Source organism: Tiliqua scincoides, chromosome 6 (assembly GCF_035046505.1).
Source record: "Tiliqua scincoides isolate rTilSci1 chromosome 6, rTilSci1.hap2, whole genome shotgun sequence".
NCBI classification, from domain to species: Eukaryota; Metazoa; Chordata; class Lepidosauria; order Squamata; family Scincidae; genus Tiliqua; species Tiliqua scincoides.
In genome coordinates, this window is record NC_089826.1 from 30,735,480 (window position 1) to 30,761,872 (window position 26,393).

Here is a 26,393-nt window from a genome sequence, read left to right on the forward strand (position 1 = left end):
CTGTATCTCACAGTGGCCCACTAGATGCCTCAGGGGCAAGACAACAAGATACCTATAGCCTATTGCCACTCTTTTGCACCTGGCATTCAGAGTTAAGCTAACTCTAAAATCTGGAGGTAGCATATAGTCATGTGACCTGTGATGGATTTTTTTCCCCATAAATCTGTCCAGTCCCCTTTGAAAGACCTCTAGGCCAAGTGCCATCACAGCATCCTGTAGCAAGGAGCTCCACAGTGTGCAAAAAAATGACCAATTAGAGATGCTAGATAGGTTCTTCTATTTTTAAAATGTATTTTTTGAAACATATAAATAATATTGTTCTTTTTTTCTTGTTAGAACTGTGGTAAAATGTAGCATTGCCAAATCACAGGCTCTTTATAGTGCCCAAAGGGGGCTGAAAACAAACAATGCTGCAGTCTTCAAAGTAGGTGCCATTAGCATCAACATTCCTCAGCATCCAGCTACACTGCACAGCATGATGGTGCGCAGTTCACATCAGCTTTCAAAACAGATCTCTGACCTCATTAGACAGCCATCTGTAGTGTAAGTATTGCAGCTTATACATATATAGTCATATGGTGGACTGACTTCCGGTCTAGCTTGAACCAAATAGAATGATCAACCCAAAATATTATATATTTATACACTAATTGTATGTGATAAATGATTTTGGATTTTTGTATTAATAGCCCACAGCCTGCAAAAGAGGATATTGCAACACCTTTGCCTGCTGAGAAGACGCCTACAAGCATCAACCAGACACCTGTTGAAACCAATGAATTTCCGCAGTTGCCAGAAGGCTTAGAGAAGAAACCCATAGTTCTTAAGTTCAGTGCCATGATTGATGGAATTGCTATTGGAGCAGCACTCTTGCCATCTTTAAAAGCTGAGTACAAGATGGGGAGAATGAGAAGTCACGGAATGACAGGTAACAGTGTTTCCAGAAACTTCAAAACAGTCATGGATGTCTCTTTAGATGATTATACTCCTGGTTACTTTAAATTCTCCTTTCACTGTGTCAGGCTGGACTCTAAAGAGCTACTTTAGGCACATTAAAAAGGTTGGAATATGCCCAATTAAATTTTTTGTATTTGGCCTTTGGCAAAATACCAAAACCCATGCCTTATTGCAAACCACCTGTGAGACTACTCTCAGTTTAAAAGATTTGTTGTAAGATATGGGAAACTGCTTGGAGTATGTAAAGGAGTATGTAAACCTAGTTAGGTGGTTCTTCTGGATCCAAGTCTTGCTGCTAGACAAAGTACAAAGCATAGTGCCAATATTTAATTACTGTTCTGCCTATAAGGCAGATGTCAGGTTTTCAGCCAAAAATCATGGAATGTTCTGTGACCCTTGGATAAGTCGGGGTGGGTGGGGGGGGGGTGGACTTTTTGTAATATTTCAGTATTTCTCCCAGCTCTTCATTTGTGAAGCTGAACATAGCTTCCATCCCACTTAAAATTTGGGAGGAGAGAAATTTCCTCACACAGTCTAACCCAGCCACCTTAAGTTTCTCTTTGAGAGGCTATGAAAAGGACAACAGGCATGTGGATGCGGGAGAACCTGTGGACATTATATATCTGGACTTTCAGAAGGCGTTCGACACGGTCCCTCACCAAAGGCTACTGAAAAATCTCCAGAGTCAGGGAATTAGAGGGCAGGTCCTCTCATGGATTGAGAACTGGTTGAAGACCAGGAAACAGAGAGTGGGTGTCAATTGACAATTTTCACAATGGAGAGAGGTGAAAAGCGGTGTGCCCCAAGGATCTGTTCTGGGACCGATGCTTTTCAACCTCTTCATAAATGACCTGGAGACAGGGGTGAGCAGTGAGGTGGCAAAGTTTGCAGACAACACCAAACTTTTCCAAGTGGTGAAGACCAGAAGTGATTGTGAGGAGCTCCAGAAGGACCTCTCCAAACTGGCAGAATGGGCAGCAAAATGGCAGATGCGTTTCAGTGTCAGTAAGTGTAAAGTCATGCACATTGGGGCAAAAAAAATCAAAACTTCACATATAGGCTAATGGGTTCTGAGCTGTCTGTGACAGATCAGGAGAGAGATCTTGGGGTGGTGGTGGACAGGTCAATGAAAGTGTCGACCCAATGTGCGGTAGCAGTGAAGAAGGCCAATTCTATGCTTGGGATCATTAGGAAGGGTATTGAGAACAAAATGGCTAATATTATAATGCCGTTGTACAAATCGATGGTAAGGCCACACATGGAGTATTGTGTCCAGTTCTGGTCACCACATCTCAAAAAGGACATAGTAGAAATGGAAAAGGTGCAAAAGAGAGCGACTAAGATGATTACGGGGCTGGGGCACCTTCCTTATGAGGAAAGGCTACGGCGTTAGGGCCTCTTCAGCCTAGAAAAGAGACGCCTGAGGGGGGACATGATTGAGACATACAAAATTATGCAGGGGAAGGATAAAGTGGATAGAGAGATGCTCTTTACACTCTCACATAACACCAGAACCAGGGGACATCCACTAAAATTGAGTGATGGGAGGGTTAGGACTGACAAAAGAAAATATTTCTTTACTCAGCGTGTGGTCAGTCTGTGGAACTCCTTGCCACAGAATGTGGTGACGGCATCTGGCCTGGATGCCTTTAAAAGGGGATCGGACAAGTTTCTGGAGGAATAATCCATTATGGGTTACAAGTCATGATATGTATGTGCAACCTCCTGATTTTAGAAATGGGCTATGTCAGAATGCCAGTGCAAGGGAGGGCACCAGGATGCAGGTCTCTTGTTATCTGATGTGCTCCCTGGGGCATTTGGTGGGCCGCTGTGAGATACAGGAAGCTGGACTAGATGGGCCTATGGCCTGATCCAGTGGGGCTGTTCTTATGTTCTTAGGGGCCACCACTGTAGTTGGATGGCAGGGTAGTGTTGGTAAGTTAAGCAGATAATAAGTAGTTGTAGTCCTAGTACAAATTACTCAGTTGGATACCCATTTTCTCCTTTCACAGGTGCACAAACAAGGTTTACATTTGAGCTGCCAAATCACAGGTTGCGGTTTACTTCCAAGGTCTCTGCCACAGATATGTCTACCATACCTCCTTCAGCCAGTCTTAACCTTCCTCCAGTCACTATGTCGGGCAAATATGTAATGGAGGAGCATGACACCCATTCTGATCAAATATGGAGCATTGATGAGCTACCTCCTAAGCAGGGTTACTATCTCCAGGGAAATTATTTACGCTGTGTAGCTGAGGTTTGTGTTAATTTCTGTTGCCTCAGAACCTCAATTTAAATTTGTGTTGTATGCATGTGTATTTATAATTTACTGATGTACATAGGACTATTTTTTCTCATTAGGGTTATATAACCTCAAGTTAGGTGAAATATAATTGTGCTGTTACTTTGTGACTTCCTCTGTTCCCATTTTGGGGTAGAAATTTGTTTTACCTTATGGTAACTTGAAAATGTGTGCTTTTGAGTAAGGGAAATTCTGCCAGTTGAAGAATTTTAACTTTTGCTGTTGGCTGCGCTAAGGCCTTTTTAAAAAAACATGAATGAACATTTGTTAAGAGAGACTTTTCTTTTTCTCTCAGGTTGGGTCTTTTGAACATAATCTTACAACAGACCTTCTGAACCATTTGGTTTTTGTGCAGAAGGTATTTATGAAAGAAGTCAATGAAGTAATACAAAAAGTTTCAGGTAAAGTAATATATCTTGCATCAGAATACAGTAGCTGCCAAGCGGACTAGGATGTCTTTATAATACTGCTCAGACAAAAACAGATAAATAACAGATCTGCACATTTTAGGTATGTTTTGCAAACCATGTTGAGTGTCATTTGGTAGGGCAGTCAAAAAAATTGCTTTGTCTCAGTAAACTAAATGCCATTAAAAGGTTGGCAAACTACAGCAGTTGTTTTCTTTAAATTTTGTTGAATTTCCGTACTTTGAAACACTCATCAAAAGTAATTTGTTGGAGGGATGGTACAAACCTGTTAAAATTGTTTTGTCAGCTAGTCACATTAATGTTGTGACATAGCTTCAGTGACTCTAACACTTGAGTCAATGTATATCAATCAGTATGTGAGGAGAAAGAAGAAAAGGTTTGATGATTTCTTTAACATATAACAATTCTGTGTGTGTGTTACAACTAGCACTACATGGTTTTGAATTCACAAATCTTGCTTCTCCTCTTGTTAGCCTTTTACTTCAGAGTTGGAAGTCCTTTAGGACCAAACTTTATATGACATGAATATAGAATCCATGAACAGATTTCACTTTATCTAAATTGTCCAACATAAGCACAATCACTGGGGTGGGTTGCAAATTGAATTTGTGCAGTGGTGCTTGGAGAATGGAAGTACGACCATTGTCCCATGTACTTTGCTTTGAAACCTCCCCCTGCCTAACTGTCTTGCTGGAGAAAATCATGCACATTTACAAACATTAGGTACCAGAGGTCTGTTTAAGTCCAGTAATGCTCCATCTCAATTGGTGTAGCTGTCAGTTTCATTCAGAATACTGTAGGTTTCACTCCAATTGCAAGTTTCACTTGTCACTGTCACTGCAGAGCCCATGGGAATGCTCCGGTGTAGCTTCTGTCCTCTGCAGCATTGGCTGCAAACTGGATATCGGGGCTGAAAGTGTTCGTTCATAAGCTGAATACCCATAAGTAGGAAAGCTTCTGTACGTGGAGCTTGTGATTAAGAAACTGGCACAGGGAAGGAAGGAATAAAACAAAACGAACACCTGTCCTAGCCCTGCTGCAATCCTAATCCCTCACTGTTCATTCTAAAATGTTTTTTCAGGTCCTGGATCTCTCACTTCACATGCAGTTTAGCTTTTAAAGAGATCTGGATAAAATTGAATATATGTTTTATTAATAAAATAAATGAAAATGTGAAAATGAAATGAAATGTTGTGAAAATGAAAAATCCTAACTAAATTTCTGGAGCTGTTTTTTAAATTATACTTTCAGGAGGAGAGCAACCTATTCCTCTTTGGAATGAACATGATGGAACAACTGATGGAGAAAAGCCAAAGATTCTTCTCTACTCATTGAGTTTAAAGTTTAAGGTACTTTTGTGTCTCTTGTGTTCCTTGAAATAAGGTCATCATTGACATTTTAAAATCAGTAATGAATAATTACAAAGGTAACCCATTTTTGAGTCACCTGTCACCTCACATACTTCCTTATTTAAAGGCTTCCATTCATGTGCTCTGTAGAAGAGCATGTTTTGCATGCTCAAAGTTCAAGTTTCTGTATTTGTCATCTCCATATGGAACTGGAAAGATTCTTGTTTGAACCACTGAAGAGTGGTTATTAACAGTATTTATATACCGCTTTTCAACTAAAAGTTCACAAAGCGGTTTACAGAGAAAAATCAAATAACTAAATGGCTCCCTGTCCCAAAAGGGCTCACAATCTAAAAAGATGCAAATGAATACCAGCAGAATACCAGTTATTATTATTGTAGGCAGTATTGACCTAGATGGGACAAGTAGTCATACTTGGTAAAAGACAGCTGCCCATGTGGCAAAGACCTGGAGAAAAATAAATGAGTTCTGTCTCCCACCAGACTTTATACTAACTAGTCCTTGATGGGTTCAGTGCATTTTGTGCCCTCTTTCCATATGTCTTGTTTCTTAACAGGTCTTTAAACAGACCAATAAACAGATTTTTTTCCCAGCAGATTGCTGATTACTTTTGAAAGGATCGCTGCCTCATGTTTAACTATTTTATTCTGTTCTTGAAAACAAAAAGCCCCTTATTTGTGATGAAGAAGACCCAAGCCAGGAATTAGCAGGGCCATAAACCTATCAGCCCCCATGAAGCCCTTCTGGCTTTGTTTACTTTCCCAATTCTTTTCTTAACACCAGGAATGCTCATACAACAGGTCAGTTTTATTATACCCAAAGCAGTCCTTCTCCCAGCCTGACACCCCATTTGGCTTTACACAGGGAGCTTGGCACAAATATAACAGGGTGTCTGGGGTAGGCAAGACCAAGTCACTGGATCCAGATACAGTCTGTTCCCTTTTAAGTTGTCCAATAAACAACACAGCTGTAAATAGATAAAATTAACTTTTAGGATAGAAGTAAGTTACACAACAGATGACAGGCACTTCAAAAGATGTAAATTTAGGAATCTAAAGAAAGAGCCTACAACACCCAACAATTTAAAAAAATAGAAACTAGCTCCTAACACTCACATGATAACTCACCAAAGTCTCACATCCATGAATCTCAGTGCTTCAGCCAACCCTGCTATGATCAGGGTGACTCATTCTAGAACAAAGTGGTCAAAGCTCAGGTCCACAGACAAGAGAAGAACTAAGAGAAAAGAACTTTCCAAAAGGTGACTCTTATAGCAAACTTGGACCCAACAGCCAATCAGACAAGCCAAAAGTTTGAGAGGCCTATGTGCATCCAGGCTTCTTACTCATGGTAGAATCCTCCCTCCCAACCTGAAACACACAGCTGGAGCGAATCAGGCAATCAAGGTTCTTTGGGCCAATTAACCACTTTCTGGGAACTCGCTATCTGCAGAGATGAGGGTCGGCTGCTCCCACTGTCTCACAGATGCAGGTTTCTCTGGTATGCCATAATGAGCAGCTTTCTCAGACTCCAAGCTGCATCCATTTAACAACCAACATGGCTTCAGGCAGAGGCCCGCAGCCTGCTTTTACCCACCTATCTTTTTATGTCACATTATTCTTTCTTTATGTTCAGTTGCATTGAGTCACTTAAAAAAAAAATCTCTTTAAAACAAGTGGAAAAAAAGCAAAGAAAGAATCCCCTTAGCAAGCTGCAGGGTGGTCTAAGGTGCTCTGGGAAGCAAGGCACCTTTCCCACTCTATTGGGCCTGCATCATGTCAGAATGCATTCAAAAGTGTTTCTTCATATAACATATTGCAATAGCTAGAAAGCTTTTCAGTGAAAATCTTCATGAAAGCATATTGCTGGAACCACTGAAGGATACCTAAATGTCTTTTCCTTTCTTTATTAGGGTATCCAGGTAACGGCCACAACGCCATCAATGAGAGCTGTGAGATTTGAAACAGGATTGATAGAACTGGAACTGTCAAACAGAATACAAATCAAAGCAATGCCTGGTAGTAGGAGCTACCTGAAGCTCTTTGGTAAATGTCAAGTGGACTTAAATCTGGCTTTGGGACAAATTGTTAAACATCAGGTGAGTTCCTAGAATAATTAAAAGAAGTATAGCTTTGTTGGAGCACAGAAAAACGGACTTATTCATCTGATACTTCTGATAAAAAGCAGACCGTAACCTGCAAAAACTTGTGCTCCAATAAATGTTTTAGGGCCCAATTCTATCCAACTTTCCAGCACCAGTGCAGCCACAACACATGCCCAAAGTAAGGGAACAAATGTTCTGTTACCTTGAGGGGGCCTCTGTGACTGCTTTCCTTGGCACAGCTGTACTGGCACTGGAAAATTGGATAGGATTGAGCCCTTAGTCCTAAGATAGCACAAGGCTAGTTGGTTTTTCCTAGAATTGTGTTATATACTGCTGGTGAAAACTTGTCTGATTCTCAAAATAGTGTAAGAAAGAAATGTAACATGCAGCTTTATAAAACATTGAGGCCCTTCTACTATAACATCAAACCATGGTTTGACACTGCAAGAATGAGTATGAATAAATCTCAGGCTTGCACGCTCACTCCCTTTCCTTAGTTGTGGGAAGATAAGAAGCTCCATTCTTAGAACGGCAAACCAAATAGGTTTGGACAAAATGAATATTTGCCAAAAACTAGGTGCAGAAGTTTTTACTCTTCTTCCCTCACATGCAGAGGAAGGAGCATTTGAGCCTGAGGTTCATACTTCCATGCTTGTCTGATGTCAAACCATGATTTGGATTGGTATCAAAAAGTAGAAACTGAATGTGGATTTAAAAATAAATTTTGCATTTGTTGTTTGTATGGTGTCAAGTTTGGTTAAATAATAGCATTTGATATTTTTCAAATATCTAAAGGTTTATGAAGAAGCTGGATCAGACTTCCATCAAGTTGCTTATTTTAAAACCAGAATTGGATTAAGAAATGCTCTCAGAGAGGAAATCAGTGGTTCTTCAGATCGAGAAGCTGTGCTCATTACGTTGAACAGACCAATTGTTTTTGCTCAGCCTGTGGCCTTTGATAGAGGTATTACTATACTTTTTTGTTTTGTTTTAACAAAATACTGATGTACATTGAATAACAATGATAAGGCAAGAAAATTATTGATTTGTGTTAAAAGGCTAAATAACTGGCGGTTTTCGGTTTTATTAACATACTAGCTGAAGTAACTCTTCTTTGAACGGATTTAAAAAGCGTTACCCTCTTGATGGTCTCTAACGTTTAAGACGCTGGTTCCCAAGGGAGTTGCTACCTGATTTTCAGGGTTTCACAGAGAGCTTGAAAAGCTGGGCACCACCTTCTTAGAAGCTTCTTTTAAACAACCACCTTGAAAAGCAGAGCTTAACATGGTTCTTAACGTGAAGTGCGAGAGAGAGACAGTGAGAGCCTGAGTGCTAGCGATTGTTCTTGGAGCAATTGTTTGTGATTGTTTGGTGGTGGGTATGCTTTCTTCATAAAAGATATTGTCCTCCCTGCACCTGCTGGGGCTGCTTTGCAAAGGCACTTTGCAAAACTTAGTGGTTGTGAACAGTGGCAATTCCTGGCTTTAGGGCTTTCCTGTTAAACTGCCACTTCTTCAATGCTTCTGACTGTGGGGGAAACTAGCCTTGCCTTGAGCTCATCTTAGAGTGTGAGTGTGTGCATGTGATAAGGTCTCTCTCCAAGCAGGCCTGTAAATGCTGTAAATGTAAATGCTCTAAAATTTGGCTTTACCACCTTGATCAGCAGTGGCATAGGGAAATCACAGTGCGTTCTGTGTAATCACTGTTGAATCAATCACTGAATCAATCACTTAATGGGTGTTGAAAAGTGCTTTATGGCACTTTTACAACACTAGCACTGGTACTGCCTGACAATAGGATTGGGCTCTGAGATGTATAATTGCAGCTCTGCAGTAAATGAGATGAGGCACAATTTTATTATAGTTGAAATCAAGGTGATTTTTCTGAACCATTAAAAAAAATAGTGTAACTTCCTTTTTTTCCTTTTTGCTGCAAAGCTGTGCTTTTCTGGCTGAACTACAAGGCTGCTTATGATAACTGGAATGAACAGAGAATGGCCTTGAATAAAGATGTTCATATGGCTACAAAGGAAATAGTTGATATGTTACCTGGTATCCAGCAAACATCTGCTCAAGCTTTTGGGACACTCTTCCTCCAGCTAACAGTTAATGACTTGGGAATTTGCCTGCCCATCACAAATACACCACAGGTATTTAAACATAAGAGTGACTGATTTTGCTGAAGTATTATTTGTTGGCAGAACAGGAAAATTGTTGGCAGAACAGGACAATGAAAACTAATATTGCACTAAGAGGATGTTTTGGTAGTAACAACCGACTTCTTAAGACATTTCTGCCCAAAGTTGTATATACGCAACAGAAACAAAATGTGTACGCCTGTGGGCTGGACAGAAATAGGTTAAAATGAACAATGTGAGTATTAAGCAATTTTTGGAAGCCTGAATGACATCCAAAGTGGCTTCTGCCAGCAGAAGTGCTCTTGCTTGAGTGGAAGGACATTGCACCAGGTTGTTACATGAAGAAAGTTAATTCTGTTCCACAGTAATTCTGCTAGCAGAAAATGTTGTACAATGCATTGCACTACTTTTGCATGCTGCTTGCACTACCTATTACACAAGCTGAACAATTCTCTTCCATCAATAATTATTCAATATTACAGATGAGTGCTGCTGCAAAAACTGATTCCATGGGTGTTACTGAGGTAGCCATCCATTTTTCTTCAGTCTATCATTTATTTTCGATTAATAAATTATCTGTGTACCTGAGGCTGCATCCACACTTTCCTGGGAGTAAGCTCCATTGACTATAATGGGACTTACTTCTGAGTAGACAGGCATAGGATTGGGCTCTAAAGGTATTTTCTTAACATGAATTCTCTCAAGTATTTGAAAAAAGATTGAAGTCAACATGTAGCTGCTATTATCTGTATATTAAAATAGGTGATAACAAATTTTACTCGGTAGCTACAATTGTTCGGTTCACATAGGATTGTAAGTTTAACACTGAAAATGTTTGGTGAATAAGAGAATGATTGGGTTGCTGAAACACACACATGTAAATAATAAAGCAAGCTGTATACTTTGTACTGAAGTACTGTGTACTTTCTCTCCAGAACAGAGGGGCAGCCCAATGTATGTTCCTCACCCACTTTGTTTGATAACTGAATTTATTTCAGCTCTAAATTGTCTAATGAACATTTCTGTTATAATCTTGCTGGTACAGCTCAACTAGATAAGATGCATAAGTACATTCATGTTCTGATGATGAAATTAGAGCATAACTATATCTACACTGATGTTGGAGATAGATTTAATTTAAAGATATGCTTGAACAAAAGACAGTAGTTTTATGGCAGTTAAAGTCACAGGTGTTAAAATAACCTACAAGCAATGTTATTTTAAAGTTATGAAACCAAAAGAAATTAATAGTCTGTGAGACCTTGTATAACTTTGAAACTTTTCACGATAGAAAGAAGAATTGGGGTTTTATGGTTTGCATAATACAATTTGAGCTAAGACTTGGAGATGGTGTTTTGAGTACATTACATGTCATAGTACATTTTGAGATATTTAAAAGTAATAACCACAATATATAAATGTAATGCTTTTAATATTGGTACAGATTCAGAGACAGGGGCACAAGATTAATTTTGGGGGACAGAAAGAAAAACAGAATGTCTATGTAAGTAATAAGTGTTATATCAATCACATTAGATGAGCCATATTTCTTTGTGTTTATCAGCATGTAGCTGAAAGTGAGTGGTTTAGATGTCACCATAATTCCATGAGTTTCTAGTAAATCTGAAATGTCAGCTACTTTCCCCAGATCTGTGATTTCTAGCCTCTCGATGTTCTTGTTTTGTTAAAAATGCTGCTTGAATGTGGTTATCCTTGAAGATACTTTGTAAAGCTAGCTTATGCAGTATTCTATAAGGGAAATAACAAGTGTTCATAAATAACCCCTGTCTGACAATCTAGCCCTTGGGAGGTGGGAAGTTGGGATATAAATTCCAAGAATATAAAAAGGTTCAAACCCATAAAGATGAAGATGAGGCTTTATTGCAAGCTTATGTGTAACCTAAAGGAAAAATGTATGTTTGCTCTAGGGAATTACTCTTTATAGAGATGCCAAGTAGCCAGTTGTTTATGGATCTCTGCCAGTATCCTTGGGAAGTAGAAGACCAGTTCATCTAGAGTAATTCTTGATAATCATGTATGTATGTAATGGTGACAAAGTAGAAAAGACATGACAGAGTTAGTGCCCCTAACTGTAAGAATATTCCTTAGAACTATCCAGTGGCAAATGGATAGACTTTACAACAATAGTTCTCCTTTTTTACAGTCTAACCACACAGCTGATCTGGACACTGGCTCTGCATTAGTTCTAACCATTGAAAGCACTTTAATTACTGCCTGCTCTTCAGAGTCTTTGGTCAGCAAAGGTCATTTTAAAAACTTCTGTATCCGCTTTGCTGATGGCTTTGAAACAAGCTGGGATGACTGGAAGCCAGAAGTACGAGGAGATCTAGTAATGAATGCGTGTAAGCATGTCTCTTATTTATCTCAGCCACTGCTAATCCTGACCTTTGCAAAAGCTTCATAAAGAGAATAATTTTTTACATATTCATATTTAGAGAAATAAGCAAGAAAATTGTATATTACAACTTATGTAGCTAAAGTATTTGAAGTTCTGTAGAATTATGTCTGTAATTTACAGATATATGATACGACCTTGGGCTCAATCCTATTCAGCTTTCCAGCACTGATGTAGCTGTGCGAATGGGGCATGTAATGCATCCTGTGGTCGGGAGGCACTCCAGACTTCCTCAAGGTTAGGGAATGTTTATTCCCTTATCTTTTAGCTGTTTTTCTGCTGCATCAGTTCTGGAAAGTTTGATAGGATTGGGCCCTTAGTAATTTAGAATTAATTTGAAAATTTGTCAAAATATCAGTTCTTAGAAATGTAGCAGCTTATTTTTATAAAATGTGAGAAATAGTTTTATGCAAGTTTAGGCTTATAAAAAGTTTGATGTAATGGTAGGCCCATTATATCCTCCTTCCATCTTTTAGGTGTCGTGCCAGATGGCACCTATGAGGTGTGTTCAAGGACAACAGGGCAGGCAGCTGCAGGTAAGGTATTTCAAGTCTGCACCTATGCAGACTCCCTCCCCCCCGCTCTCTCCCCCCCCCAATAGAGTCCTCTTTTAAATCAGCTTTAAGCCTTCTCTGTGGTTTTCCCTTTTCAGTGTGCCTATGCGTCTCATGAGAGCTGATGTAGTGTAATGGGTACAGATTGAACTGCGAATCTGAACTTCCCCAGTTCATATCTTATCTCTGCTATGAACCATACTATGTGGCCTTAGGCAAGCCACTTTCTGCCTCAGCTCTTCTGCTGCAATTTGGGAATAATATTTATCTTACATGGCAGGATTACATTGAGATAACATATGTGAAGCACTTGGAACACTTGAAAGTTCTATACACATGCTGATGATGATTATTACTGTTATAATTCCATTTTAGTCTTTTTAATTGGACGGATTTATTTTCAAAAACAACAACAACAACAACAACAACAGTATTTATATACCGCTTTTCAACAAAAAGTTCACAAAGCGGTTTACAGAGAAAATCAAACATCTAATGGCTCCCTGTCCCAAAAGGGCTCGCAATCTAAAAAGATGCAACACCAGCAGACAGCCACTAGAAAAGACACTGCTGGGGTGAGGTGGGCCAGTTACTCTCCCCCTGCTAAATAAAAGAGGAGCACCCACTTGAAAAAGTGCCTCTTAACCAGTTAGCAGGGGTTTAAAAACAAACTATAACCAGACAAAATTTTTGATTTCAGCTTTTGTCTCAACAAATATTGAAATAAATTATAGAATATCATGATTCATTTCAGTATCTAGTCATTCTATTAACCTACAAATAGGAGACTTTGGGATAGACATTTAAAATAAAGGATTCATAAACATGTTATCCATCTGAAGAATTGAACCAGATTTGCTTCCAGGGGCATTGTGTGACTGTTCTTTATTTTGGTTCCAAAGACATGGCTCCAGAGCTGCCTTCATTGTATTACATCTCCTTTTCATGTACCAATAAGCAACTCTCTGTAGCAGATCAGTGGGACTGCAACCTTTATCATAGATCCATTACAAACTTTGATAAACTGCGGCTGTTTTTCTAACCTTGGAAGAGCATCACTGAGAAAAGGTGTTTCAAAACACCTGATTTTGCTATGCCAGAATCTTTAACTCATTTAAGGCAAAGCGGTGAAGCACATTTCTACTTTTTCTCTTGGAACAGAAAGTAATAGTGCTGGAACATGGACTCTTAATGTGCTCTGGAAGATGTGTGGCATTGATGTACACATGGATCCTAACATTGGGAAACGATTAAATGCTCTAGGAAATACTCTCACAACACTGACAGGAGAAGAAGATTTAGATGACATTGCTGATCTTAACTCTGTTAACATAGCTGACCTATCAGATGAAGATGAAGTTGATACTATGTCTCCCACTGTTAGTACGGTTAGTGAATATATCCTAATGTGATTCTAATATTAAGCAAAACAACCGTTTCACATAATGCATGTTTGTGCAGATACTTATGCTTCTTTTCATAGCGATATATACTATTAGAGAGCAACAATAATCAAAACTTGCTGCTAGTTAGATTTGTGGGCCCAGCTGCCTTAAGTCAGTGGAAAGTTTTGACTTTTTCAAACAGTTGATCTCTCACTGGCACATCACAAACCGCTTTTGAAGTTTTTCTTCATTTCAGCAGCTGGTTGCAATGGAGGGGGGGAGTTTGCTGTTCATGGGAAAGCAAGTCTAAAGTCCCTTTGAGCTGACAGAACTTGTTCTACGGTTCTTGAGATTGTGACAGAGGTCTCTATTAGAAGAACTAACCTCATCAGTAGCATTGCTATGGGAGGGAGGGCACAGCACTCAGTTTTGCAAGGTGCCTCAATGTGCCATGTAAGCTACCCCTCCCCCTCACTGTTGGAGCCATTCCCAGCAGCAAGACAAAAGCAGAAGACTCCTCCGCTTTGATCTCACCGCTGGGAATGGCTCTGACGGTTAGGGAGACGGGCAGCATACACAGTGCATTGTGGTGCCCTACAGAACTTAGTGCAGTTCTCCTCCTATAGCTATGCTACTGAAAGTCACAATTGTAAGGACACTTACTAGGAAGAAAAGCCAGTAAAGCTACTTAGGCCGAATAAATTATTCTGAATAATCATTTGCGTAAAACATTATTGCCTGTTGTAAGCATAACATGAAGAGTTATCTATCCCAAAAATCTGCCAAAGGTTTAGTAGAGTTTTAAATTATTTGACAAATGCTATGAGTAATAAATGTAAATTCAGTTCAAAGTTAGTCTATAGAGCCTGTCAAGTGGAAATTCCAGTCATCTCAAGGGCTTGGGTATGTACAAGAATGAGAGTAGCCTGAGCAGAAAGGCTAGGAGTCTTTACATTCTTCTAGGGCAAGGTTTTTCAAACCCCAGGCTGGGTCCGGGGTTTAGGGAAAGCTCTCTGCTCTGTGAGTGGAGCTTACCATTCCACCTCTGTACCAGATTCGTGCCCAGTTGATCTGGGCTCCAGAATGCTGTGGGCAGTTGTGACTGCCCAGTCATCCTGTTGCACAGCCTTCTGGGACACTGTGCAACAGATACAACTGCCCAGAGCATCCTGTTGCCCAGATCTACTGAGCATGAATGTAGTGCAAAGGAAGAACGATAAGCTGTGGTCTGAACACGGACTGCTTTTTTGGTGTGCAGCGGTCGCGAATTTGGTGACCGCTGTTCTAGGAAACGGGTCTCAATGTTATTTGCTTGTACTAACTGTAAGCTAGTATCCTGCATGTGTACTCCAAGAATGAGATAGTCTCTTGACATTTCATGGAAATGTTGAAGGGAAAGGATAGGCAGAGAAGCCTTCAGGAGAGGGACAGACAATAAAAATGGATGCATTGAGGTTTCTTGAATTATTAATCTTGCTATTTATTATCATTTAGAAATCAGATGGTGGTCCACTCTGTGGAGATGTACACAAGCTTACTTTTGGGCAGCGGATTGTAAATCACCTACTGGGTTTGAGCCCCAAAAGCCATCGTTACTCTGTTCCTGTAGAATATCTGTCGGGATCAGCATCAAGTGATACTACTTATTCTAGCAGTTCACACTTAAAAGCGGGCAGGTCTTGCTCTTGGGGACATGTATGTAGTATATATATAGCATATCATGAGTGAATGGGTGGAATTGGTCATCACTGGCAAATCAAGAATCAGCTGACTTCATAAACTGATTTTGCATGCTATTTTGATTTGTGGTGCAAATCCTATTTTCCTTACTTATTAAACAGTGACATTGCTAACAAGAAAAAAAATCTAATGCTTTTCATTTTTAAATAGGAGAATGCTGACTATCGAAGGCAGGGAACATCCAGTACCCAGATTGGAGAGCAGAGAGGAAGAAAATATGTGAAACGTTTAGTAGACATAAGGGAGCTGAATGAACAAGCCAAAGTAATTGATGATCTAAAGTAAGTGTGTGTGGAAACGCATATGCATTTCAGAATAATTATTTTGAGGCACAAAGGAAACAACATCCTTCTGATTTATCCTCCTACGAGATAAAGGTTGTTTATTTCAGATATTTTCAGATTTCTTTACTGATTTCCTTTCAGAAAATCATAACTGGTAGCCTGGCAAAATAAGTTCGCAAAGCTTACTAGCCCATGTATCATTTTACCACCTCATGTGCATTTACACACCAATATTAGTAATTTTCAACATACCACTAGCCTTAATGAAAAATGAATCTGCTTTTTCCCACTTCACAAAAATGTCGGTTTGTCTGCCAGAAGAGATTCTAAATTCCTATAGTTTTCAAACAGTTTCAGTGTTGTAACACAGGACCTGTAAAAAAAAAAATTATCAAGGTATCATTGGTATTAGCCCAAAATTGTGTCAGCAGAGAATGAGTGGAAACTGCATTCCTTCAGGAAGTAATACTGCAAATGTCGTAATTAAAGCCATTTTAATTACTTATTCTTATTTACATTTTTTATCATGGATGAAAGAGCTTAAGGCAGCATATGTGGCATTAACCCCTGATTCTCACAGTAGCCCTGTGAAGCTGAGAGAGAGTGGCCCAAAGACTCCCTAGTCTAAGCTTGCCATTCTAACCGTTATATTGCATTAACTCTTAATTTTGTATTCAAGACTTTTATTATTCTAACTTTGTCCTCAGAAAACTAGGTGCAAGTGAAGGAACCATAAATCAAGAAATCCAGCGGTATCAGCAATTGGAGTCAGTAGCTGTCAATGACATCCGCCGAGATGTCCGTAAAAAACTGCGCAGGTCAAGTATGAGGGTAAGCTATTTTTTTAGCTTTTGTGTGTGTGTGTGTGTTTCAAATGATTAAAAATTAATTTTTATAATTTAGACTCAAGAGCTGAGTTGTTTTAACTACAGAAATGCATTTTTACAAATCAATGTTTTCTTTTTAACCAATTCTCTCTTGACCCATATTCTTCTATCTTCACATAATACCCATCTCTCTAAACCTTCCCCTTCTGTTAGCCCTCACTCTTAGCTTTCTCTTCAAAACCCCATAACACATTTTTCTGTCATAGGTTTGCACCCCATATCAGTTGTCCTCTATTTTTATCTTTCTTTATGCTACAGGTCACTCTAGAACCCCATTTGTTAGTTATCCCCTTTTCTTTATTCTACAGACCTTTGTGTGCTGCATAATGCCCTGCTAACTGGGCATGACGTACTTTTTCAAGTGGTGGTGTTCTTACAGTTAGTGGGGGAAAGTAACTGTCCCTCTTCATCTCAGCACAGTGATTTTTCCAGTGGCCGTTTGCTTAGATTGTGAGCTTTTGGGGATAAGAAGCCAATTAGTTATTTGATTTTGACTGTAAACTGCTTTGTGAACTTTTTTTTGTTGAAAAGCAGTATATAAATACTGTTTATAATACTGCATGTTATACACTATCATAGTTCACTTTGCACCTGTAACTCTGTTACCCCTCTTTCTCTTTTCCTGTCTCTAGTTCTTTTTTGCTCCCCACTCCCTTTTGTAATAAAACCTCTAGCTGTAAGCTCTGTTCCTCATATACTTCTATCGTTGTTTTATCTCTATTTTACTGAGTTTGGTAGCAACAGTACCCAAGGCTTTCTCTGATAGAATGAGGTAGTTTCAAACTGAGGTGGTAAAACCTGATTGGCCAAGGGCAACAGACTAGGGGCACAATCCAGAGCACCCCTTCAGCCGGTGCAAGACCCTTGCGTTGGCCAAAGAGTATTGCAGAAGTGCTGTAAAACACTTTTGTGACACTCTCAGGGTAGACAGGCCGGCGCATGGATTTGCATCAGCCTCACTGTACCAACTTGTGCAACTTGAGTCCCGGAGCCCAGTAAGGTTGAGCCGGCCAAACTTGGCTGGCGCTGGAGGTCTGGGGGGAGGGAGGAGAAGGCGGGAGGGAAGCATTTGGGGGCAGGGGAGGATGGGCGACCGGCATTCCTGGAGTGCGCTTGGAGCAGGAGGCAGGGCCAGAATCTGGCACTTATGCAAGATTCTAACCCTGCTCCAGGGTGACCAGGGGCAGCTCTGGGCTGCTCGAATTTGTGCCAGCAGTTTTGGTGGTGCAGATCCAAGTAGCCCCATTGGGTCTCTGCAGCTCTCCCTGGGGTAAGGGAAAAAGTTTCCCTAAAACTTCAGCTGGATACAGTGCAGGCCTACCAGCCTGACTGTTCTAGCACAAGTTAGGATTGCACTGTAGAAAAACTAGAATAAGTTTCACCAGACTGAACACTCTAACCCCAGGGAGAAGAGAGTAATGCAAATGTCCCATCCCCACTCTCATTTTTGGTGGGTTTGAGCGGACCTTGGATGTTGCCATGAGGATGCATGAAAGGGCCATACTGAAATTTCACCTGTGGGCTTCAGTCGACTTGTGGGCCGTTATTTTAAAGAAGACCTGATTTGGGGTACAACCTAGGCAAGGCAAGCACTTTAAGTTTTCCAATGGAACTGAAAACATGCAAAACATTTTCTGTATTGTACCATCAGTTTACAATAGTTTAGCCTGCATAAGGTGTTTCTAAATACATTTGCTGTATTGTCAATGTATATAAGAGTTCTGTAGAGATAAAGCTGAGACATAATGTTTTGTGTTTGTGTTTAGGCAGCATCTCTAAAAGACAAATGGGGCTTAGGTTACAAACCTAGCTACAATCGGTCCAAAAGTATTTCAGCATCTGGAAGACCACCTTTAAAAAGAATGGACAGAGCAAGGTAAGTGGCTTTAAAAAGACAAAAAAATAGAACAGATGCTTGTAAGCAGGAGAAGGTAAAGATGTTAATGTGCTTGCTCTCTGCAAATTTTTAAATCAACTGACTGGTGTCTTAAAGTGTGTCATTTTATTTTTCCCCAAATGTGAAAATGGCAACTTAAAAGGCCTCCAATCAGGAACACTACCAGGTGATCCCAATGTCTGTGGGCCAGATTTTACTGATTTCCACATGTGTCTCAAACCCTGTAAAGATTGTCATTGAACTCATTGTCAAGCCCTTGAGAACTGAACCAATCCCTGCCATCTTAGCTCCACTTCCTATCCATATAGCTTCTCTCTACATTTCATGTCTTGGTAGAACGGTGGAATGTCTTAGGAACTCAGTTTATTTATCAGTGAAACAAACCAAAATATACAGAGAGAATTCTTGTATTAGCTTAAAGCTGCCTGCTATGGGCCTATCAACAACAAAGAGTCTTATAATGTGGTTACTGTCTAATTGTGAAGGAACTCCACAATAATGGATCAACTATCAAGAATGTGTTTCTGTTTGCACATTCTGTGTTCACATTTTGTAGATTTGATGACTGAAAAGTATAACTGGCAAGTCTTGTATTATTGGTAGTAAATTATACTTTGAAGTATTTTTGGTATTTCCCTCCCAAATAAACAATATTTCTTTTTATCTTGATGGCAGTTCACGTCTTGGAGAAAGTGAGGATCTTCCAGAAATACGTGTAGATGGGGCATCTCCTGGACCCAGAGTAACTTTCAATATACAGGACACGGTAAGGCAAATCCCAGAGTGCTGTGTTGCATTTCATGAAATAAAATGCTGAAATATACACTGGGAATAGGAGGAGGATATATAGAGATGCAAAATATAATAATTCAATGTGTTGGGCAACATTTTTGGTAACAAAATTACAAGCACAGAAAATCTACAGATGTTCAGATTTGATACTGCATATCTTAAACTGTCTGCAGCCCAGAAACTGCTGCATGTATATGTGTGTGCGTACCTATGAAATGTTACATATGTACATGTTATCTATGTGATTCATTCAATCTTGTCTAGTGTCTTGGAAAATGTTTAGTAATTAAGCAATTTACAGTTTGTTAAATATAGCCATGCTCATTAATGAAATTTATTTATCACTTTATGCCCTCTAAATATGCCAGTCTCTTATATGTATTTGTTTAATTTGTTTTCTTTTTCACTTTTAATTAAGTAGAATAAAACAGTATTGGGGATTACACAACAATCCAGCTGTCCAGGGGAAGGGTATTTTCAGGTACTTGCAAAACCAACAAGTATGCTAATTAATTGCATGGAAAATCTGCTTCATTGATCATCTCTGTCAGCTGAGCACAATGTATCATAATACATAACACCATTATACTCACAAACTTGGCAATATGCTTTATTCCAGTATCTTCTTTTCTTTTGAAGTTATTGGAATTATAATCTAATCTGAAATTTCTTCTCTAAAGAAGTCAGATTAGATTGTAAGGCATTTATAACATTCTTCAACTGGTAAGACTTTGAAGCCATCAATAGTGCATGAGCCAGGAGGGTTGGTTGGTGACACAAAAGAAACAAAGTCTCATGATTTTTGGCAAGCTTTGAGTCCCTGAAAATGGAAAAGGGTGATAGCTTTGTCTATTAGCTTTCTCAAAAATATCACTACATTTTCAACCATACCCCTGGATTTGCTAATTGCAAGAATTCTACAATTATCCTAGGAGGGCATAATCTTTTATTTTTGTTGATATAGTCAGGATTTTCAAATTATGAGCTAAGATAGTCACACTCCTGCATTCAATACTGTAATGAACATTGATAGTTTTTTTCTTTATTTCATTTCATAGTAAAGCAATTTCCTGCGCATTTTGTACTTTAAAAATTAAGTCAAACGTTAATCTAAATATCTCAATTGACTTTATATAAATTCATGTGCATATTGATAAATGTATGATCTTTTATTGTAAGGCTAAATATCTTGACTATTGTGTTGACAAGAGTGTCTCCCAATTTATACCACTCTAAATTCAACAACACTTTATAATTGAAAAACAGATTTGGTCATAGATCAATCTTTTTGCCAAAACAGCAGAAATTATCTGAAAGTGTGCAGAAAGGTATGCAACATAATTCTTTGGTTTAAACCAGGGGTGTCAGACTCGTTTCAAAACAAGGGCCGAACAGCATTCATGGTGCCTGCTGAGGGCCGGAAGTGATGTCATTAGGCAGGAAATGATGTCATTAAACAGGTCATAACCAAAAATAAGCACTTTTCACTTAGGAACTCATTAGCTGCAAATGACAGAAGAAAAAATACACAAATCTTGATCAAATTTCAAGATATGAGAGAGTCTAATTTTCACGCGGGCTGTCCTTGTAGCAGTCACACCTCAGCACTGCTCAGCAGCTGAGAGCCTGAGGGTCGGATAAAAAGCTTCCGTGGGTCGCCTTATGTTTGACACCCCTGGTTTAAACCATTTGTTTAAGATATTAGCAAAAACTTAACACATGTCAATGTCGTATCTGTTGCCTAAATATAATGCAATGTTACTTGAAACTTGAACTTGCACATCTTTGGTTATCCAAAGACAAACCAGCATCTGTGAAGACCATTATAAAATATTTTGGTAGCATCTTTATTAGTACTTCTGCCATCAGGAGCTTCTTCCGGGAATGGGAGTTATTCTAGAACCTCTTGCACAAGTTGACTGCTCCTTTCATTCATGGGGCGAGCTTTGATAGCAGAACTGCTAGTTGGGATGCTACTTGAAAGTCTAAAACTTCCCATAGTTCTGTTCGTAATTATATTGAGTAGTTGAAACAAAATACGTATAAAGATGGTGATGTCCATTCTGTGCCAGCATTTTGCATGCACTTCCATTCACTAACAATTTCTATTCATTTCTTTCATTTACAGGTGATCTTGGGGTTTCTGGCTTTGCTTCTAAAATTTTAATTAAATCATTATAGTAGTGTGTGTGTTGATCTAAGCTTGATGCTGGTTGTATAACTTGTTTGTTCATTTCCTTTTCTAGGGTGCTTGTCTAAGCCCTTTCACTCCATCTGTCTCTATAAATCATATTCCATGGCAGATCTTCTGTATACCAACACGTTTTGGCCAATTCAGAATGAGAACTATTTCTTTGATGATTATAAAATGCATTGCCTTCTAAGACACCTGATTTTTTTTATCTTTCTTGGTAAAGATAGTAGTGATAACTTGAATGACTTTTTGTGTTTTTATAATTAGTTTCCAGAGGAGACAGAGTCTGATCTTTTGTCAGTCACTGTTGATGGTCCGTCCCATTACTCATCAGTTAGTGATGGATCGTGCTCAGTATTCAGTTCACCCAAAACACCAGCTGTCTTCTCACCAAGCACCCCCTTCCATCCTGAAGAAGGAAGGCGATATGATAGCTTGTCTTCAACAAGTGAGGAATCTGAAAAAGAGGAAGATCATGAAAGAGAGAAGCCTTATTTTTACCGGAAAACACAGTGAGCAGATTCTTAAAACTAGACCATTTGTCACCTTAAAGAATGTTATAATCTTAATTAAAACAAATTTGTGTATTGGAAGTGGTTCATAATTCTGTATAAAATATTCACTGTGAACAATCAGAAGTGAAAATGAGGCAATTTAATTACTTTGTTCCAATGACTTTTTAATACTTTTTCACTCATCTGCACTCTCCATGCTGTCAGATAACTTAGACTATCATATTGTTTTAAATACTTGATTATTTATGGAGAAACTGCTACCTGATTTATTATTTGAAATTACTAATAAATTAATAGCTGTATTCCACACACAAACATGTATTCAAATAATGAAAATATCCCTATACATCAAAATGCTTTGGAAATCATAGTACTCATTAAGTGATTTTGAATGTAATTCCAAATTTTAAGAATTTCACAAGATTAATTGTGAGAAAAATTTCCTTAAAATGTTTCCAATGCTCTGAATCTAACTATACAGCAGAATGTAACTTCTACGAAGGGTGCGCTAGATGAATTTAAATGTTTTTACTTTAATTTTCACTTCTTTACACCTGTTTATGGTGTTTACCAGAGACCTCAGATGGTCTGAGACTAAAGAAACAAAGAGAAACTTGCAACTTTGATACATTTTAATACACAAGCAACAATTTTTTGCCAGGAGGTAGTGGAATAAATTAATTTGTGCCACTCAATAGTGGCCACCTCAATAGTTCCAAATGATTTTGAATAGTAGTGAGGGGTGCTTCCTGTATGGATGGCCCAGGCTCATCAGCCATTTTACCCCAGAAATGGTGGCAATGTTTCTCACTTCTGTTACAGGCTAATAAAATGGAACTATTATCTGCTCCATTGTCATCTGGACCTGACCTCCCAATTTGGCTGGCTGCCTCGCAAGAAGAAATAGGAGATTTGATAAGCCCGACAAAACCTGGAAAAGCTCTGGGACCAGACCTTATCCCATATGAAGTTTTAAAAATCTCTCCAGCTTGGTGGTCCCCAATCCTGGCCTCTCTTTTTACTATGATTGAACAGACCAGATTAATACCTGAAGCATGGACAAGGCCATCTTAGTTCTTATTTACAAAAAAAAAGTCCTCAGCTTGATCCTGCAAATTATAGACCAATCAGTTTGTTATCTTCCTTAGGCAAGATTTATGCGAAGTAGCTCCTTAGTAAGCTTTTGGCTTGGATTTCTTCCCAGAACCTTCTAGGCCCAGAACACATTGCTTTCCACAAAGGGGCCTCACTATTTATCATTGTAAGACTTCGGTCCACTTAGCAGAGAACTATTCTGGGAAGCATAATACCAAGCTTTATGTGGCCTTTCTTGACCTGAAAGGGGTGTTTGGTTCTGTGAGCAGGGAATTACTATGGGAAAAGCTAAGCAAATTCGGCATAGACCCAAGGTTTATTTTTTAATCAAAAGACTTTATTCAGACACTGCTTGCCAGGTCTGCTGTTCTGCCTCAGGTAAATTGTCTCCTAAAATCCCCATGGAGACAGGGGTGAAGTAGGGGTGCCTTTTGGTCCTTATCCTGTTTTCTCTATTCTTAAATGACTTGGCCCCTTTTCTCTCCCGGATTGATGGTGACCCTCCAAAGCTGGGCCCCAGGCTTATTTCTCTCCTGCTTTAGGCAGATGATGCGCAGTTGATTTCTCTGTCTCAAGTAGGTCTGAGTCAGCTTTTTAATACAGGGTGGCCCCAAAAAAACAGAACCCACAAATCTTTGAATGAAACTGTCAATTTCAAGTTTTCATCTTTTTTCTTTCAGGGTATACAAGTCGACTTTGTGCATGAAATATTGGAACAATAATCTTCCCCAATATGTCTTGGTCAACCAAGGAAAAGTTTCTTGAAATTTACTGGACCTTTGTAGGATTTAATAAAATTTTTATGGGTTCTGGTTTTTTTGGGTCACCCTGTAGATGCCTAGGCTATATGACCGACAACAGTCTGTCCCTGAACTTTAAGAAATCCAAGATTTTGTTTTTCTCCAAGGCAGGGCTTTTCAGACTGGGGCATCAAGACACCCCAGCCTGTGGGCCCTGGCCTGTTTCCCCTTAAGGGATCGGGGCAGCCAGAAGACAAGGAGGCAGCATTGTGCCGCTCAGGGGAGCTGCAGGGGCTTGGGTACACTTACCAGAGCCTCCTGCAGCCTCCCGGGGGTGTGGGGAGCCCTGCACGGCTGTCCGCAGGGCTCCCTGAAACTTCATAAGTGAAAGTGGAGCAGTTGCGCTCTGCTTCCGCTAAACCAGCCTTCCCCCTGCCCCTGCTGCCTTCCCCCCCCCCCCCGCCTCCTCAAGAACTTACTGTGGCTTTCAAATTCCCTGGGAGATTGAAAACTGCAGCTAAGGGTTGGAGACCGAAGGGTGGTGAAAGAGGAGTGTATTGGACAGGTCAAATCTTTCAAGTATCTAGGAGTCAACCTTCATTATAACCTCTTGTGGGGCCCCCACCAGAAATCAGTATTAAACTTAGGGCGCAGTCCTAACCAACTTTCCAGCATTGGCATTTGTTAGAATTGTGAGCTACTTACACTACTCAGATCATTTTCCACTTTTTTTCTAAGCAAGGCCATGGCTTCATTCCGGCAATGGTAAAGGTCTTTCAGGCTAAGGTAATCCTGTAACTTTTCCAATCTAGATGGAACCAGCCAACTAGGGCTTTGAGTTTTTACAAGCTATGTTCTTTAGGAAGGACATGGGCCTCCCTAACTGTGTTTCTAACACTGCAGTTTGACTGGAATTAGGTCAGTCATTGATAGAGATTAGAGTATGGCAAACAAGAGTTAAATATTGGTTGCATGTTTGCTATCATGCCGACCCTGATAGCCTCATTTTCCAAATAAGATCTGATCCTGTGATCCCCAAGTGGCTAAACAGCATTTGGGAGAAAGTAAGATTATTGGGCTTAGAGATGGGAGTCTAAATCAAAGACTTCTTGATATTGAACATCAAACCCTTCATTCTTCTACCCTTGGGGTTTGTTCCCCTCTATGTTTCCATATTTCAATGACTTTGAGTCAGTTACCATCTTACTTGTCCTTCCTAATGGATCCAAGGGAAAGCTGGGCAGTCTCTTGTGCCAGGTTTAATGTTACCACCTCTCAAGTTTCTCTGGAAAGATATCGCAAGACCCCATTTGCTGATCACCACTGTCCTTGCAATTTGGGTGCCATGGAGACTCTATCTCATATTTTGTTATACTGTGCAATTCGGGGAATCTTCAGCTATTTTTTTTGTTCCTGTTTTATGCAACATATCTGGTCTTCTGGATGCAGAGAAATTGATTTTTTCCTTAACTATAGCCCTTCAGATGTTACTGGGAGAGCTGCTAAGTTCTTTTGATGGTGGAACAAAGGTTTAGGGCTAGACCATTGTAAATGGTTTGCCTGTGTGACTAATGCTTACTTGACAGGGGCAGTTTGTATGCCATTAAAGGTTGATTTGATTTAATTTGGTTTGGCTAAAGAAACTGCATTATGTTTTCTGCCACTTAGATTCCTGTGACACTTATATAATTAAGAAATCACATTTAATACGTCAGATCAGTTTATGTTGTAAAAAATAATGGTTCTTGCTTTCCACAGGACTGTTCCTCGTAAGAAAGCAAGTGGTTTTGCTGCTGTCCACCAACTGTTTACTGAACGGTGGCCAACAACTCCAACCAACAGAAGTGTGACTGGCACAACTACTGAGAGAAATATTGACTTTGAACTTGATGTGAGAGTTGAAATTGATTGTGGGAAGTGTGTGCTTCATCCCACAACACTTCAGCAAGAACATGACGACATAAGCTTAAGGAGGTAAGAACTACGCTAGAAGCTGAACAGGTTTACTTATTGGGAAGAGCAGCATGTTTCTAATACAGTTTAAGTATGTAGAATTAGAGCCCAATCCTGGCCTCTTGTGAGCCTCAGGGCTCTTGCGAGCTGCCGGGCTACCGCCCGTGCTAGCCCACTGCTGGCTGATGCTGGGCTAGTGCCAGGCTAGTGTGGGGCGGGCGCCCAGCCTCCACCGCTCGGCAGTCTTGCGGATTGCTGAGCTGCAGCACGGTAAGCGGGGGCAGGGAGGAAGCATTCCGGGGAGGGGGGAGGCCGGCAGGGGGTGGAGAGAGGGTGGGAGGGAGGCGTGACGGGGAGGTGGGGGCGGGGGGCAGGGAGAGGGTGGGTGGGAGGCATGCCAGGGAAGGGAGGGAGGCGGGTCCATGGAGCTCTGCTCCACTGGATCCAAGGCGCTCGTGTGGGGCTTGGTGCCCTACACCAGGGGTGCCCAAACCCTGGCCCACGGGCCACTTGTGGCCCGCTGCGGGTCCCCATCCGGACCCCAGGGGGTCCCCCCACCTCCAATGGACACCCAGCCCTGACCCCAGCCCACGCTGGCCCGCCGCGTGAGCTTCGTACCTTGCTTTCCCTCGCTGCCGCTGAG

General features: G+C 40.1%; 1 protein-coding gene across 8 annotated transcripts in view; it reads left to right on the forward strand.

Moving 5' to 3' along the window:
• Nucleotides 1-26,393, forward strand: part of BLTP1 (bridge-like lipid transfer protein family member 1) — a 160,644-nt gene that overhangs the window by 94,799 nt on the left and 39,452 nt on the right. For 4 of the 8 annotated variants that reach the window (XM_066633002.1, XM_066633007.1, XM_066633004.1 and 1 more), the window contains 19 exons: nt 337-543; nt 690-928; nt 2,970-3,214; nt 3,555-3,660; nt 4,939-5,036; nt 6,970-7,155; nt 7,957-8,125; nt 9,099-9,310; nt 10,743-10,802; nt 11,463-11,661; nt 12,191-12,250; nt 13,430-13,656; nt 15,544-15,674; nt 16,385-16,508; nt 18,331-18,440; nt 19,137-19,227; nt 19,675-19,734; nt 21,715-21,959; nt 25,556-25,771. In XM_066633002.1, coding sequence (XP_066489099.1) covers nt 337-543; nt 690-928; nt 2,970-3,214; nt 3,555-3,660; nt 4,939-5,036; nt 6,970-7,155; nt 7,957-8,125; nt 9,099-9,310; nt 10,743-10,802; nt 11,463-11,661; nt 12,191-12,250; nt 13,430-13,656; nt 15,544-15,674; nt 16,385-16,508; nt 18,331-18,440; nt 19,137-19,227; nt 19,675-19,734; nt 21,715-21,959; nt 25,556-25,771 — 2,985 coding nt within the window. Of the gene's footprint in view, nt 1-336; nt 544-689; nt 929-2,969; nt 3,215-3,554; nt 3,661-4,938; nt 5,037-6,969; nt 7,156-7,956; nt 8,126-9,098; nt 9,311-10,742; nt 10,803-11,462; nt 11,662-12,190; nt 12,251-13,429; nt 13,657-15,147; nt 15,349-15,543; nt 15,675-16,384; nt 16,509-18,330; nt 18,441-19,136; nt 19,228-19,674; nt 19,735-21,714; nt 21,960-25,555; nt 25,772-26,393 lie in introns of all 8 variants that reach the window. The other 4 variants (XM_066633009.1, XM_066633003.1, XM_066633006.1 and 1 more) reach the window with 4 other exon arrangements.